Genomic DNA, 15,342 nt, shown 5'->3' on the forward strand with positions numbered 1-15,342 from the left:
GTCAAGGTTGTGGCCTCAAGAGAACGCCCAGGTTGTTCTATATATCGAAAAACAAAAGAGAAAAGTTACTTAAAGTGAGACTGACCGGTTCGTTTTTGAACTTTTTTATCCATAGGCCTGCAATAGTTTTCATCCTCTGTGTCGACGAGAAGGCAGCACAGCCCTTCGATCTGCCCTATCTGACCTCGCCCACCTCCTCAAGCGTCATCACCTGTCGCGTCTCTGCCATCATGGCCTCGATGAATGAAGTCACCGTTGAGGATAGTATCTCTCGGCGGGGCTCTGGCCGCTCTACCTCCTCATCTTCCTCCAGACGCGGCAACAGCAATACCCAACATGCGGCCGCTATTGCCGCCGCCAACTCGGTCGGGATGGGAGGAGGTGGTGTTCTGAGCGGCCCTCGCCCTCCGCCCAAGACGGTCAAGGAGGCGAGCCCGTGGACATTTACCAACTTTGACAACAAGACCAAGGACCAGCTCGCTGCCTCTGTGGTCGAGGCCAGCCACACCTCTGCAGCCAGGCCGTGGGTGGGTGGACCCAGGGCACTGCCGCTGTCGGAAAAGGCCATCCAGACAGGCGTGCTCCCGCCTCCCGTGTGCTTTGAGCCCAAGATCCCCCAGATGCCCGTGCGTGAGAGCGAGGTCGCCGTACAGAGAGCCTCGAATGAGCCAGGGGCCTGGAGAAAAGACTGGTCCACACTGGCAGCAGAAACGGGGTACGTCAGCACACCAAACAGCACGGCTACCACGCCCGCTTCCACACCTGGCATTGGGTCCTATGGTTCACTGCGGGCGGGCAACCGGTGTCTTTCTCCTGTAGCCGAGGTGGATGACCGTCATCGTCTCTCTGCAATCGTGGCTGGAGGGGCAGGACGAGGAGGAGGGCAGAGACCTGTCGCAACATCGGTAGCCGTATTTCCTACCTCACGAGCACCAACGACCTCGCATGTCACAGCAGCAGCAGCAGCAGCAGCAGTACCGCCACCACTGTTTTCGGCCTCGACCGCTCCAGGCCGCCCTCGATACAGCTCCGCCCCACAGGGCCAAGCTGCGTCTGCGCACATCTGGTCAACACATACGCCCGGTCAGCACGGCGGCAGCGGCGGGTACACATCGTCATCGTCGTCCTACCACGGCAGCGCAAGCCTACCGACGCCGCCGCCCGCAGTGGCCAACGAACCGAGGAGAGCGTCTTCACCAGCGCGGATACGCTTGACAAGGGCACAGGAGGCACTCAGGGTCCATGGATCGAAGACTACTGTGGCTGTGTTGAGGAGACCGCAGCGGCTGGCTGGGGAGCGGGGCTCGAGGGAGAACCAGATGCTGCGTGCAAATCCGCCATCGAGGGGGCCGGCCTGAATTGCTCAGGATGCCAGGTTCATTTGAAGAAGAGTGAGAGCGAGAGAGAGCTCAGGCCTTTGAGCTTGGGGGGGGAGGGAGGGGGGGGGGGGCTAATATTGGGAAGGCCGACGAGATGTTGGCAGAGAGAAGATAAAAGGATGAATAGTGGATGCGCTGGATGTTGTTCCATATGTACCCATACCCAAGAAAGTATGGTTCTAACGAAAGATGACGACAAAATACCAACAACCACCACAGCCAGATTGGATAAATATCAATCAAGAAATACCACCCTCGATCCCAAACTGATGATGATGATGATGATGATGATGTCTTATATGGATCGATCAGATGGATAAATGCAAAGTGTCCCTCCCCATTTTATGATGAACGGGACCTATTTCCCTCTCTCTCTTTCTCGCCATAACACCATGCAATGCAGTGCAAATCCTCATATATCCAAAACACAAATCACATCCTAGCAAACAGCGCCCAATTGACAACGATGCCTCCTCTTTCTCTCTCTCTCTCTCTCTCTCTCTCTCTCTCTCTCTCTCTGTCAAATCACCTTCCATTCTCCCCGGCCTTTTTATGAGAAAAAGTGGCTCGCATCCTGCAACATGGCCACCTCAGGACACCACTCCATAACCTTTGTCTTTTGCGCAGGCGTAAGCCACCGGAAAGGCTGATGATAGCCCAACGGCTCCTCAGCCCACACCGTCTCCACGGCAAACTGGCTAGCGACCTCGACGCTGGGCAGCCTCGCCTCGGTGCCCGGTTCCCCTCCTTCTCCCCGCGTCTTGAGCTTCATGTAGAACCACTGGTCCTCAAACTTCTCCCAGCTGGGGATCTTTGCATTCTCGCGCCTCTCGGCCTCCTCACCTTCCTCCTCGCGCACCTTGCGCAGCGCGGCGGCGTGCTCGTCCAGCTTGGCCTCGAAGTCGTTCACCGCCGGGTCGCGCGTGATGTCCAGCAGGGCCTTGGGGTTGCGCAGCGACAGCCCTCCGTTGTAGCCGACGCCGTAGGCGCTGCTGATGGGGGCGCCGACGAGGTCCCACTCGAGGAAGTCGGAGACGCGGCGCTCGCTGCGGCTGCAGAGGACGGAGTCGGCCTGGAACAGCAGGACGCGGTCGGCGGAGGCGAAGCGCTCCCACAGCCAGGGGCGGGTGAAGAACTTGGAGACGGAGGGGTGGTCGGGGAAGGTGGTGTCGTCGGGGAGGAAGAAGATGCGGATGCGCTGCTCGGCCATGAGGCGGCGGAAGGCCGGGCTGGGGGGCTCGATCCAGTTGGCGCGGAGGGTGACGAGCACGACGGGCCAGGCGGGGCCGAGGACGTTGGCGAAGTGGAGCATGACGGGCACGAGGTTGGGCACGGTGGAGGGGTTGGTCTCCATGAGGACGGCGACGGAGGCTGGGAACTCGCGCGGCGGGGGAGGCGGCGGTGGGGGTGGGGGTGGAGGGTGCAGGGCGGCGTGGAGGGCGTCGCTGAGGAAGAAGCTATCGCCTGGGAGGCCGACTGGCTGTTGTGGTTGTTGTTGTTGGGGTTGGTTGGTTGCTGCTGCGTCGTCTCCTGCTGTGGTTGCTGTGGGTGTGGCGGTGGGGGGAGGATGGGATGGGTCGACGAGTTCGAAGCCGGACTTGTACTGCTTTTGAGATGCTGTCGTTAGCACAAATTGGAAGAGAGAGAGAGAGAGAGAGAGAGAGAGAGAGAGAGAGAGAGAGAGAGAGAGAGAGAGAGAGAGAGAAGGACTCACTTGTAGCCTCATCAGAGGCGTCTGTCGTAATGTCCAGATGACGATGAGAAGCACGCCGGCCATGGCCAGCATCCTGACATGGCGATTCCTCGCACCCCCCAGCAGGCCTGCACCGTGGGGGCGCGAGTATTCATGTTGCGACGCCGCAATGGTCATGATACTTGTGCTGCTGCTGCTTCTGCTGCTGCTATCTTGTTTGTCCTGCCAGTAACCACCAGGGTGTTCATGTCATGACGGAAAGAGGTTGGAGGAGGAGGAGAAGCAAGAAGAAGAAGAAGAAGGCAGCCATGTTACTTTTGGATGAAGCAACCACACCCCTCGTAATACCCTGTCATGGTGCAGATGATGCCGTTTGAGGAACGGTGGAGTCGGACCCCGTCTGTGAAAAAGATTTGGGATTGCGTGGCCCACGCAACACACCATGTACCGGACCAAACAAGCCCAAATCCACCCCTGAGCCAAGACCTGGGATCGGCACCCGGCTGGGCGGCACCCCAACGTCGGGCACTGCGGGCGGGCGGTCCCTTCAGAGGGCGCGAGCTATTTTGGTGTCCCTTTAGGGGGAGGTTTGGACTTTCTTTGTCTGGGAGCGCTCTTTTAGGCTTGGAAGGCGAATAGAGTTGGCTTTACCACCCCAAGACTACTTTCATAGCGTGGTGATGGTTTCTCGTTAGTCTTGGACAGAGAAAGAAAGAAGGATTTATTTACTCTGGTAGACGCCAGTGCTAATTTCTCACAAGTACAACATCGTATTGCAAGATGAGAGACCATAGTAATTTTACACTGTACTGATACGGGACAAAGAACCCGAGGCCCCTGACTACTCACTCATTTGCTTATGCAGATGTGCAAGTCTCCTATGCGAGAGAGCTCGCATGGAAAACTATCAGGAAGAACATTCAAATGGACTACATGCCATCAGGAGAGGTGAATGGTTGGCTGACTGCTCATCACACGGCCGATCAGATCATCAATCCCAGATTGCATGACTGCATAGGGATGGAGGGCGTTTAGAACAGTTACAGGTAACCAAGACGGGCTGCTGCAACATACTCAACTTATAAGTACTTTCCTGGTTCAACCATGCATGTTTCAACCGTGCATGTCCTGTGGTTTTCGTCTTGAGGCGTATGGAGACATTGTTGCTTGTATTTCTCGTCGACATGAATGGCATGCGTATGCAGTACGTCTTCTCGTGATGTGAATACACTCCTCACAAGTTCTTTTTCTTCCTTTCCTTTTTTTTTTTTTTTTTGCTATGGCATTTCAATCTCGTGTAACTAGAAAGTTTGTTATAAATGATCATGCTGGTATGGAGACACCATCGAAGAATGTCTAACTTATGATACATTTCGTCTCTCTCTCGATCCATGAACTATCTTTCAAGGTTATCAGCCAAGATAAAGTGTGGCATGTCGTGCAGAATATGATGATAATTCTCCCAATATATACAATTCTAACCCTCTATCCACGATCAATACAACATTGGGACCACAGACTCAACAAGTATACGCCACCTCCAAGCTCACCCCAGGCACGCCCTCAAACCCCTCCGGCACAACCCACGAAACGTTATAATAATAATGATCCTCCAAGACCGAAGCCGAAGCCGTCACAGGCAAGGCCACCAGCCCAGGCGCCGACACATTCACCGCCAGACAAGGCAGACCCTCCAGCCCCGTGACCCGGTTCCCATCCAGCGTCCAGCCAGGCGGGATCCCACTGACCGCAAACGTAAAAATTTCGGTGCCCGCCTGCGTGGTGTTGGGATACGACACCGCCAGCGCGCCAGGCCCCGTCACGACAGCATCCACCGTCGACGCAGACGGGTACAGAGAAAAGAAGCCCACATAGGGGCTCGGCGTGCGCGCCGGGTCCGACGCCCAGTGCACAATGGCTGGCACAAACTGCGCCCCGCGGTTGACCGTCTCGGCCAGCGCCTCGGCACCCATCATGACCTCGGCCGACACCCACGACGTCGCCACCCGCAGCACGTCCGTGTCCAGCGATTCCCGCACCGTCCTGTTCAGCAGCCGCGACCCCTCCCACTTTCCCGTGGCCTGCAGCGCCGCCGCCGCCTCGTCCGAGATGTGCGCCGCCACCACGTCCACGACCTGCGCCAGCGCCGCCCCCTGCGCCACGTCGTACAGCAGGTCCGCCTCGCCCAGCACCGGCTGCCCGCCGTACTCGCGCCCAAAGAGCCCCCACCACCATAACGAGAGCACCGCCGAGTGCGCCGTCATGTCGCGCGTGTAGGCCCGGTCGTAGGGCCCCGCGAGGTTGCGCAGGTACGGGTTGTAGTGCGCCGCGATGTCCTCCCACAGGTGCGTCAGCAGGTACCGCGCGTTGCTGGTCATGGTGGCGTTGGCGGGGCCGTACGCGATGTTGGCCGCCAGCGCCCAGATGTCCATGCCGTAGTAGGTTGGTGCGTTGTACTCGCCAAACGTGTTGGAGCCGTTGGCGCGGAACAGGGCGAGGAGGGCGTTGCCTTGCTGGTTGGCGAAGTTGATGTAGGTTGCGTTGTTGCGCCGCGCCCCGATCCAGCCGACGGTCAGGCACCGCATCAGCCCTGGGTTCGTGTAGGCCAGGATGAGGTTGTCGCCGGCCGGGTAGCTGCCGTTGCGCCGGATCTCGCCTACTGCCGCCATCTCCAGCGCGTCCTCGATGCGGCTGACCAGGTCATCGCCTAGGAGGTCTGCGTAGAGCTCTACCACCTGGACGAGCTGGGTGCTGATTGTTGTGGTGAGAAGAGTCAGTCTAGAGTTTTGGGAAGGGGGAGAAAGACACAAGGGAGAAACTGCTTACCCGACGAATTCCCTCCAGTTGGGATCATATGTGGTCTGTGAGAAGCGAAAAATACAGGTGTGTCAGAAAAAAAAAAGGGGAGTTCTAAATAGAAAAAGAAAGGTTTTGTCTAAAACAAAAATAAAAATAAACCCCTATGAGGAAACTCACATATATCTCAGGCGGCCAGTAGGACGAATTGTCTGTCGGCACTGGGCCGTCAAGAGTGACTTTATACGTTCCATACCAGGCAGAGTCATACTCTGCAGTCATCTGGGCCCGGAGGCTGTATTTGGAAAAATTACAAATAAGTATCGGAGAATTCAGAGCAAACAACAGCAACAACAATAACAACAACACCAATCAGAAACTCCTCATGGAAGTACTTACATATTCTCAATCGCAGCCTTTGCATTCTCAACATCATTGCCCTGGTTGCGGTACAACAGCCCCGCCGTATACCACGCCGTAAACCTCGTGCTCAGCTCCCCAGCGACCTCCTGATACCGGATGTACTTGTAGTAGTCATCGAACCGCAGGTCCTGCACCTGCATCGAGTAGTCAAACAGGCTCTGTGCCGCTGCCGACAGAGGTGCTGTCGTGGTTGTTGTGTTCGTCCCTGCCTTGACCACACTGCTGGATGCCAGGACGGCAAACAAGGCCGCTGGGATACGACAGGTCTGGCTGAGTATGCGCATGATGGGAGACTTTTGTGTAGGTGAAAAGACATACACACACACAGAGAGAGAGTGTGTGTGTGAGAGAGAAGGGGAGATGAACAGAGAAGGAGAGAGAAGTAGAACAATCACAGCAGTGCTCGTATGAGACAGGATGGTGGAGGGTGAGGGTAGGAAACTGGGCAGAGGGAATGGGGATGTTGATCTCCTTCGGTGAGGGCCTCGTCTGGGCCATCAGCACCTAAACGAGTCTGTGCAACCTCTTTATAGAAACAAGATCCTTTTTAAGATGGCGCTTTCTTCTTCTTCTCCTCCTCCTCCTCCTCCTCCTCACTTGTCCATGTCCATAACGCACGACCTAGCCCGCCTACGGACGAACCACTACATGACCCAACGCCTGTCTTTCCCCATCTCCCAGTTCTTCCCCCCCCCCCCCCCTCCCCCTGTGTCGGCCCGAGACGAGTTGTCGTCCTCCCATAGGAACGATGGGGTACTGATCATCCTTCCCCCCCCCAGTGAGGGGATATCCTCGTGGCCAGGAAAAGAAGGAGGACCTATTGACAAAAGAAATGAAAAAGAGAGGATCAACCCCCCCCCCCCCCCCGTCGTCGGTGCCATTCTGCCGGGCGATCTAGCTGCATATAGGAACGGTATTGCGGAGAAGTTGGGGTTGGTCAAGGGCTACTATAGCTACGTACCATATAAGCCCGGAAAATCAGGGCAACGTGGGTCCTCTGCTCGGTATGATGCGGTTGCGAGAGGCTGGCTGGTAGGAAATTAGAAAGAGCACGAGGTCTGGACATGGGGATGTTGGGCTGATTTTCTCGTGGTTTAAAAAGACCAGTTGTGGAGAGAACGCCGGGGTAGCAAAGGTATGCTACCTCGAAACTGTGCTGATATATCCGGTCCAATAAGCTGTTGGCAAGTACACATATATGTAAATACATAGACGCACACACACACACACACACACACACATATATATATATGTATGTATATATTATCATTATCATCTACAACATCTCATGCTCGCTAAACACGCATGCAGTCTTGCCTGGAAAAAGAAGACCGCACATGCCCAACCCCTACTTTGCAACCTTGGTCTCTTTGGGCTGTTCTTGTTGCCACTTTCTCATGAGCCCTGGCTCATCCTCTCCAGGTGCTTCGCGTCGAGAGCGTCCTTGTAATTGTCCATGACGCTGCCTGCAACGCTTCCCTCAAAGGCATCGACCTTGGCAGTGGCAAACTTGCGCGCCGAGACACCCTGTTCAAAGAGCATGTCGAGCTCTGCAAAGGTGCGACCGGTGGGCTCGGGGACGCGGAAATAGGTGTAGATGATGCACAGGAAGCAAATACCGCCCTAAAAAGGATTGTATGGTCAGCTGAGGTTAACAACAAAAAAAATAAAAATAAAAAATAAAGGCATATGAGCTTCATAATAAGACTTACCCAGAAAAAGCCAGCAAAGTTGCTCCAGTTCCATGCGGTTGGGTTCAGCATATAAGGGGTGAGGACGCTGCACACAATCCCGACAATAATGTACAGCACACGGCCCAGGACGACCGTCTTGATCTGCAGGCGGCGGGACGAGACCTCGGCGACCAGAGAGTAACACACGGTACCGACGGTGAGCTGGTAGCACAGGGCCCAGCCCAGCATGATGGAGCCGGTGGCGATGGAGGCCTGGTCCCTGTGGGCGTCGGGCACGAGACCCAGGAAGCCGAGGATGAAAAGCATGGTGCACAGGCCACACAGGCCGTACAGATACAAAGAGCGGCGGCCGATGCCCAGGGTCATGAGGAACCAGGCGCCAAAGACGCCGACCATGTTCATGCCGTACTGGCCGAGGGCGAAGCCGTACGCCGAGTTCTCGCCGAGGCCGGCCTGCTCGAGGAAGTAGGTTGAGTAGTTGGAGAAGGAGTTGCCCGAGAGGTTCTGGATGGCCCAGACCATGCACACGATCTCGGTGCGGCGCAGGTCGTGGCCCCTGAAGCAGTCGAGGTAGCTGGCGCCGCTCGTGGTCCGCTCCTCCATGGCGGTCGTGTGCACCATCATGGCAATGGTCTCGTCGGCGTCAAAGTCGGACTCGTCGTGCTTGCTGGTCAGGCGCAGGAGCGACCTCTTGGCATCCTCGGTGCGGCCCTTGCGGACCAGCCACCAGGGCGACTCGGGGGCAAAGAAGATGCCAATGGCGAGCGGTACAGGCCACATCCACTGCAGGGCGTACGGGATGCGGTAGGCCCACTGGTCGTCACGCTTGAGCATGCCCATGATGACACCGATGCCAATCTCCTGCCCGAGGCCCCAGCAGAAGTTCACGTAGGTCGTCAGATAACCGCGCATGGACACAGGGCACACCTCGGAGGCGTAGGTGATGGTGAGGGTCTGGAAGACGCCCCAGGGGATGCCGCACAGGATCTCGGCCGCGAGAAGAGTCTGGACGTTCTGGGCAGTAAAGAACAGGGCGGTCCAACAGGCGACGAGGCCCAGGCAGCCGATGACGGTCCACCTGTAGCCGAAGCGTTCCGACACGAAGCCGTTGAGGAGCAGGCCGATCAGCTCACCGACGTTGGCGCCGTTGCTGAGGCCAGACTGCCATGCGGCCGAGATCTGATAGGTGCCGTCGGCGAGCTGGGTGCCGTACTTCTTGTTGAACTGGTCAAAGGCGTAGAAGTTGTTGATAAGGCACACGTCGTAACCCTCCATGACTATGCAGGTGGAGATCAGCATGCTCCAGAAGATGGCCTTGGGATACGTCTTGATGCCCTGCATCAGGGTCATCTTGTGCTCCTTGTCGGTAGCCGACTTGGCAAAGGCGAGGATCTTGTCATTCTTGGTGCCATGAGCGTCGGCATCGAGACCCCCCTTCTCCGTGTCCATGACAGGAGGGGACGCCTCGTAGACGGACAAATCGTCTGCAGCCTTGGACATCTTGGCGTCTATCCAACCTCCAATGCCCGTGTTGGCAATTTGTGTGTGTGTGTGAGCGTGTATAGTTGTGTGTGCTGATGGAGGCAGGGAGGCTGGTGGCGGTGGTGATGGTGCTGAAGATGTGCCCAGGCGGTGAGGCGTGAAAAGGGCGCTCTCTCTCCTGTGTCTCTCTCCTGGTCGCGTGTGGAAGAAAAAAAAAAGCGAGTAGCGCGAAGACGTCTCCCCTCTTTTTGCGGACCTCGGGACGGCCACTAAAGACACATCAATAAACCCACGCCCAATTCTTTGTCTTCTTGCCTATCAAGTTGTTGTAGATTGAACCAACACAACAAGACAAGAAAAAGAAAAAAAGGATGAAGACATCGTGGGGACTAGAGACCTTATATCTTGATCACGAGGATCAATGAGGACCCAAACCAAGACACGGCATGGCATGGGCCCAGTCACTGCTTGGCCGTACTGCCTCGCCATATCTGAGGGTCCTGGTCTCTGGCCCTAAAAAGAGTTAGCGTGGTCTGGAGAGTGGGTCACTGTTTATCGCGAGATACCAAGGATACCGCAACCAGCATATACTAAACAATGTACTTACTGTTATCGCCGTCTGCAATTGATAGCAGCCAGCTCAATCGACTCGAGTCCTCTAGAAACTCATAGATTCACTGGCCCACACAGAGAACAGCAGAGAACAGAGAGAGAGCCCACCTACAGCCCACCAATTTTCTGGTTCCCACCTGCAAAGATACGCTGGTATGGTGGAATAAAGATTGATCACGCAGCCCCATGACTAGACTCGTTGTGGCTCAGTACACAAGTGCAGACTGTAAGCTACTCATTAGCAGCATGGTGTTAGTAACATTGCCTGTGAACATATTGGGTGCGACGTCCGGGGTTGTGGGGTGGATAGACCAAAGTATGGGGTAATGAAGAGGGGGGAGGGGTGTCAAGTTACCACGCTGCCACGTACTAGGGCATAACAATATGCTTTACCACTAGAGACAGTAATTCATACTACCCAGAGCAAACAAGAGACTCGGCGCTGTGGTGGAGTAGACAGATGGGCGCTGCTTTTTGATAAAACATTAGCACTGACTCGCCCTGTCTGCTAATGCGGGGGAGTGGGGGAGAAGGATGGGTCGTTATTGGCTGGGGGTGACGAATCCTGGGGAAAAAGAGGAAGGGGGGGAGGGGAAAAAGCAAAACTTAGACTCACCCTCTTGGTACCTTCCCACTTTCTGGCCGCCATTCCCCTTCCCCTCCTTTCAGCCACCCACCAACTTCTCCTCTTGTACTGATTTGAAACCAATCCCGGCTGACTGGGTGCCATTGACACCTCCCAAAATGCTGCCCCTCGGCCCTACCTAGGTGATCCTTACCTCGAAAAGAAGAGAAACAAAGAAGTGAACCCGATCTCGTGGATTTTCACCTTCTTCAATACCCTGTTAATCCCCGGCTCGAGGATTACCAAGGCACTATTCCGACCTTCTTTCTTTCTTTTCTCTTGTTCACATATTGTTGTACACACAGTACGACGTTGGTTTTGATTGGGACCCTGGTTCTTGGTTGGTGGATCGTTCTACTGCCCAGGGCGATAATCGTTAGCAAAGCAAATCTCCGTTGCGCTGTCTCCAGGTGCTCGTCGAGATAACGACACAGAAAGGGGGGGGAAACAAAGCTCAGGGCACCATAGAGGATCCACATCTTGCTTCTCCTCTGGGACATGACGAACCGTTTTCCGAGGAATCCCGCCTCGGCTCCGTCCACCCTCGGCGCGACGCCCACACCTCGCCCAAGCCCTCCATCTCCGCCGGCTTCCACCGCCGGAGATTCAGACCAATTGTTGCAACCTGAAAGAGGGCCTCTTTTCGCCGATCACCTCCTTCTGTATGCCATCGTCAATGTCCTCGCCCCGGCCTGAAGCTCAGATTGCCCAGATCGGCTGGTAAGAGATCTCTCCTCCAAACCTGTGGTTCCCCAGAACCTGCAGTGTCACCACCAGGGCACAGGCAAGGACTGATCAAAAAACTACCGCCCAACAGCCAGAGTTGCCGGGATCAGCATTTGAAGTGTGAGTGCTTTTGCTCTGTTCCCTTCCTCTCCTTACCCCAGATCTTCCCCCATTGTAGAAGGGGCATGGTGGTGTGGACGATGTCTCGGAAGAGAGGAATAGACTAGTTCGTGCGACTCTGGGGATGGTGCCGCCCGTCACACCTTCGTGGCCAGGCCCAGACTGGGACTGGCTCCACCCTCATAGCAACAGCACCAATGGATTACATTGTCTTTGTGCTGACGAGAAATTTTGGTTTGATCTCTAGGCGACCGGGTAACGCCCATCTGTGGACGCTGTGTGGCCAACAACAAGGAGTGCATCCGAGGATACAAGTTTCGTATCAAGAATGGTATGGAGTCTTTAGACTCTTAGGAAAGGCTCAGTATCATCACACTGACCACCGCCGCCGGCAGGACCCTTCCCCAAGAAGCAGAGATGGGCCCGCGTATCCAGGCGGCGTAAGTACAACTCCTGTACCTCGTGCTCGTCATCAGGTATGAATGACGACAAAGACGCAAGGCTGACTCGTCCTCCCCAGTGAGATTTGTCGACGAGACCAGAACCGCTTCTGGTGACAATGAAGAACACCCCGCAGGTACCTTCCAAGATGACTGGCCAGATTCGTACTCGGAGGGTTCCGATACCCTTCATACGGCTGACACCACCACCATCACGACGGAGGCAGGCCCTGCCGCCCTTCATGTTCAGCCATACCCAACCCCGCCAGAGCTGGCTGCTGGCGGCCTGAGACCACACTCGCCCACCGACCGCTTCATACCGCATGACGACCATGTGATCTCGCCAGCCAGGAATCTTCCGCCTTTTCGGAACCTGATGGTGTCTGATCTTGCCGTCCCGGCTGTTTTGCCCGTGGTGCCTCCTCTCGAGGTAGAGACAGAAGACCCGGCAGTGCAGGCGATGAGGTCCAGGATCTATCGTGATCAGGATGCCTGGCCGCTGGAAAGCCGCGAAGAGGCTATGCTCTTCCAACATTATATCCAGAAATTATCCATATGGGTAGGTTTGAATATTGTTACCCTCTTGAGGCTTGGGAGGTGAGAGGGTGTTGTTGTTGTTGTTGTTGTTGTTGTCGTCGTCGTTGTGAATGGGTTTCCTTTTGCTGATGACTGGAGTGATGCAGCTTGACGTGTGTGATCCGTGCCAGTCCTTCGAGACCGTGGTGCCGCCGCGAGCAGGACGGTGTAGGGTCCTCCTAAACGCGATTTTTGCCCTATCTGCAAAACATCTCGCTCATACATCCTCGTATGACCCATACGCCTCGGACCGTTACCACCAGGAGTGCCTGAACGTTCTCATCCCCATCCTCAACCACGAGCACCACATCATGTCGGACGAGAACCTGTTCGCGGCGACGATTATCCTGCGGGTCTGGGAGGAAATGGAGGTCAAGGCCTCGGGTGTCGATGCACACAGCTACCTGCTGGGCATTCAAGCCTTTGTTCACCACGGCACCGGCGGCGACGGGAGCCGCTACCTTATGCCAGGCTCGCTGAGCGGCGCGGCGTTCTGGGTTGGCCTGCGGCAGGAGATTTACAGCGCTGTGATGAACCAGATGCCCGTGCGTATCAACCTGGTGCACTCGCTGGTCGACCGCACCCTCGTCGCGACGGATGATTATGGCTGGTCCAACAGGGCGGTCGTGCACTGCGCCGACGTACTCAATTATTGCTTCAGCAACGGCTCACAGGGCAGTATGGGCCGGGCGGGCGGCGTCGACTGGTGGAACGAGCTGGACCAATATAACAGGCAGTGGACAGGAGGTCTCCCGTCCAGCTTCACGCCCATCTTCGAACGGGAACCAGACGCTGACAAGGACGAGGCCTTTCCGGAGGTTTGGTACCAAAGCGCCTGTCATGGTGAGTGAACCCACAAAAACGCTCCACTCCCTTGGCTCGTGATGTTAAGACCTTCTGCAGCGATCGGGGTGCAGCACCACCTGCTGGCGGAGCTCTTCCTCGTGAGTTTTGACCCAAAGATTCCCCGAATGGGAGTGCAGAGGAAAGAAGCAGCCAAGCGAACAAGCGTAAGCATAGTCCCTTGCCCCCACCCTTCCACCCCCAGCTACCATCTAGTCAGACAAGACAGCTCAAGGGAAGGGGGGGGGGGGGGGGCAGAACTGCCCCCAACCCTGCCTGTCCTGTTGACATAATAGGCTTGGGCGACGGCTGACATGTGTGTGCTTACTTGTCCCTCGCTCAGGAGCGGATCAAGAACCTCGTCAGGAGGATGTGTGGCATAGGGTTGTGCAACCAATGGACGCCGCCGAGCATGTTCACGGCCTGCATGGCCATTGCAGCATGTAAGTCTTCCTATAAGAGGGCATGCTATCAGCTACCTCTTCTCACTCCCCTTTCACAATGCCCGTAGTCAACGATCGCACTCCTGCAAGAGGTAGAGACAACAAAGCAAGCATCTTGCTAGTTGTAAAGACCGAGATTTAGGAAGAAGAGAGAAAATGCTGACTCACACAAAACGCATCGTGCAGTCGGAGATCAGTTCCAGGACCGAAGGGACCAGGACGCCTGTCTCAAAATCCTCAAGGTGACAGAGAAGAACCACGCCCGGCCGACCGAGGCTGTACAGAGACAGATGATGAAGTCATGGGACATGAGGGACGCGGTGTCGATCTAGTGGCTGGGCATGTACATGGTAGAACTGATACCATGCAATAACAGCAACGCACAGACGAATAAGACGGGACGGCCATCAGAGGTGTGTGTGTGTGTGTGCGTGTGCGACGCATGGGCTGGTGAGGAAAGCTTGCTCGCTTTGGTGTGCATGCGAACGGTCAAAGCGGTGCCAAAAACAGAATACCAGGGGGGCAAGCAGCACACAAGAAAAAAATCAAGCCCTTTGGAAACGGCCAGCTGACGAGATTGGAGCTCTAGCCTCAGGCAAAAGCAAATCGAGAAAGAATTTTCCCATTCTCCTCTTGCGTCGTGTCTTTTCCCCCGCAAGGACAGGAAAGGAAAGAATGAGGACACAAAAACCTGCATGGTGGGTGGGAAGGTTGGAGAAGGTTGGAGTGGAGTCTTTCGGGGATTCTGACCTTTTTTTCTGTACACTACTGTACACTAGGGGATTAAATAGGCAATTCTCGACGGAGAGGCAGCTCCCTGCCGAGGCGCTAAGTCCCTAGGTACGATGCCTTGTGGCACTGACAAGGCTGGTTCTCAAAATGATTAAAATCGCCGAATATCACCTCAATCTGTCTACCAGGGGGGAGGGGCTGGTTGCAAGGGTCTTCCACAAACGATCTGTCGCAGATCCCAGATAACCTGGGGTAAACGTGAGATCTGGATTGAGAGGACATACACAGGCACATTGGTCAAGTACCTTGTTTTTTCCCCCCTTACATAGTACGTCAGTATGAAAAGGAAACGAGGGGATTGGTGCGCCTTGTGGGACCCCCCCTCCCTTCCCCAGAAGTTTGGTGGATAATGATGATATCTCGACGAGCCGTTGGTCTTTACTACTGGACCCTAATGAAGTGGCGTAGCTTGGACCCAAAGTCTCCTCCTTCTTGGGTCTCTCTTGTCATCCTGGAGGGTAAACTTTGTCCTATACGACAAGTCTCTTCTTTTTGCTCTACTGCCACTATTATCCTTGTCACCGGTCTGTAGGTAGGTTGTAGAGGAAAGTTTCTCCGTAATGCCAACACTATACATTCTCACAAGGGTAAGTGTATCCGGTATCAACATCTTGAGATATCTTAGTAAAAAGGGTGGGGAGGGGGGGGGGGGGAGAGAATATTTATAAACACGTTCTTTAGTTCGAACGTTCGGATGA

At 55.5% G+C, this 15,342-nt stretch overlaps 5 protein-coding genes across 5 annotated transcripts; 2 read left to right on the forward strand and 3 right to left on the reverse strand.

The window, feature by feature from the left end:
- Positions 1-1,929: 1,929 nt before the first annotated feature.
- M406DRAFT_248920 (uncharacterized protein) lies at positions 1,930-2,691 on the reverse strand (the record flags this gene model as incomplete). Its single annotated transcript, XM_040916574.1, has 2 exons — positions 1,930-2,199; positions 2,290-2,691. 2 exons carry the CDS (start codon positions 2,689-2,691, stop codon positions 1,930-1,932), a joined length of 672 nt encoding a protein of 223 aa, XP_040782066.1.
- Positions 2,692-4,592: 1,901 nt separating this feature from the next.
- Positions 4,593-6,575, reverse strand: M406DRAFT_336623 (uncharacterized protein; the record flags this gene model as incomplete). Its single annotated transcript, XM_040921168.1, has 5 exons — positions 4,593-5,823; positions 5,899-5,933; positions 6,049-6,163; positions 6,268-6,472; positions 6,512-6,575. The coding sequence occupies 5 exons, from the start codon at positions 6,573-6,575 to the stop codon at positions 4,593-4,595; spliced, it is 1,650 nt and encodes a 549-aa protein (XP_040782067.1).
- A 964-nt stretch (positions 6,576-7,539) lies between these two features.
- M406DRAFT_344484 (sugar transporter) lies at positions 7,540-9,485 on the reverse strand (the record flags this gene model as incomplete). The annotated part of the gene is made up of 3 exons (XM_040921982.1): positions 7,540-7,914; positions 8,004-9,386; positions 9,438-9,485. The coding sequence occupies 3 exons, from the start codon at positions 9,483-9,485 to the stop codon at positions 7,687-7,689; spliced, it is 1,659 nt and encodes a 552-aa protein (XP_040782068.1). The 3' UTR covers positions 7,540-7,686.
- A 1,518-nt stretch (positions 9,486-11,003) lies between these two features.
- On the forward strand, positions 11,004-12,549 carry M406DRAFT_272504 (uncharacterized protein; the record flags this gene model as incomplete). Its single annotated transcript, XM_040918150.1, has 5 exons — positions 11,004-11,424; positions 11,522-11,550; positions 11,798-11,881; positions 11,946-11,990; positions 12,071-12,549. Coding segments are annotated over exons 1-5 (693 nt in total), but the record flags the coding sequence as incomplete, so codon positions are not given.
- A 266-nt stretch (positions 12,550-12,815) lies between these two features.
- Positions 12,816-14,747, forward strand: M406DRAFT_354693 (uncharacterized protein). Its single transcript, XM_040922976.1, has 4 exons — positions 12,816-13,409; positions 13,470-13,576; positions 13,753-13,852; positions 14,039-14,747. Exons 1-4 carry the CDS (start codon positions 12,878-12,880, stop codon positions 14,182-14,184), a joined length of 885 nt encoding a protein of 294 aa, XP_040782070.1. The 5' UTR covers positions 12,816-12,877; the 3' UTR covers positions 14,185-14,747.
- Positions 14,748-15,342: the final 595 nt, after the last annotated feature.

This window comes from Cryphonectria parasitica, assembly GCF_011745365.1.
Source record: "Cryphonectria parasitica EP155 unplaced genomic scaffold M406scaffold_1, whole genome shotgun sequence".
Taxonomy (NCBI): Eukaryota; Fungi; Ascomycota; class Sordariomycetes; order Diaporthales; family Cryphonectriaceae; genus Cryphonectria; species Cryphonectria parasitica.

What these genes read in the sequence shown, in the direction of transcription:
- M406DRAFT_354693 (XM_040922976.1), top strand. Translation starts at nt 12,878, where the DNA reads ATGTCGGACGAGAACCTGTTCGCGGCGACGATTATCCTGCGGGTCTGG. An exon ending in AAGCAGCCAAGCGAACAAGC is followed by an intron (nt 13,577 to 13,752) that starts GTAAGCATAGTC and finishes TCCCTCGCTCAG; the next exon opens with GAGCGGATCAAGAACCTCGT. An exon ending in CTGCATGGCCATTGCAGCAT is followed by an intron (nt 13,853 to 14,038) that starts GTAAGTCTTCCT and finishes CGCATCGTGCAG; the next exon opens with TCGGAGATCAGTTCCAGGAC.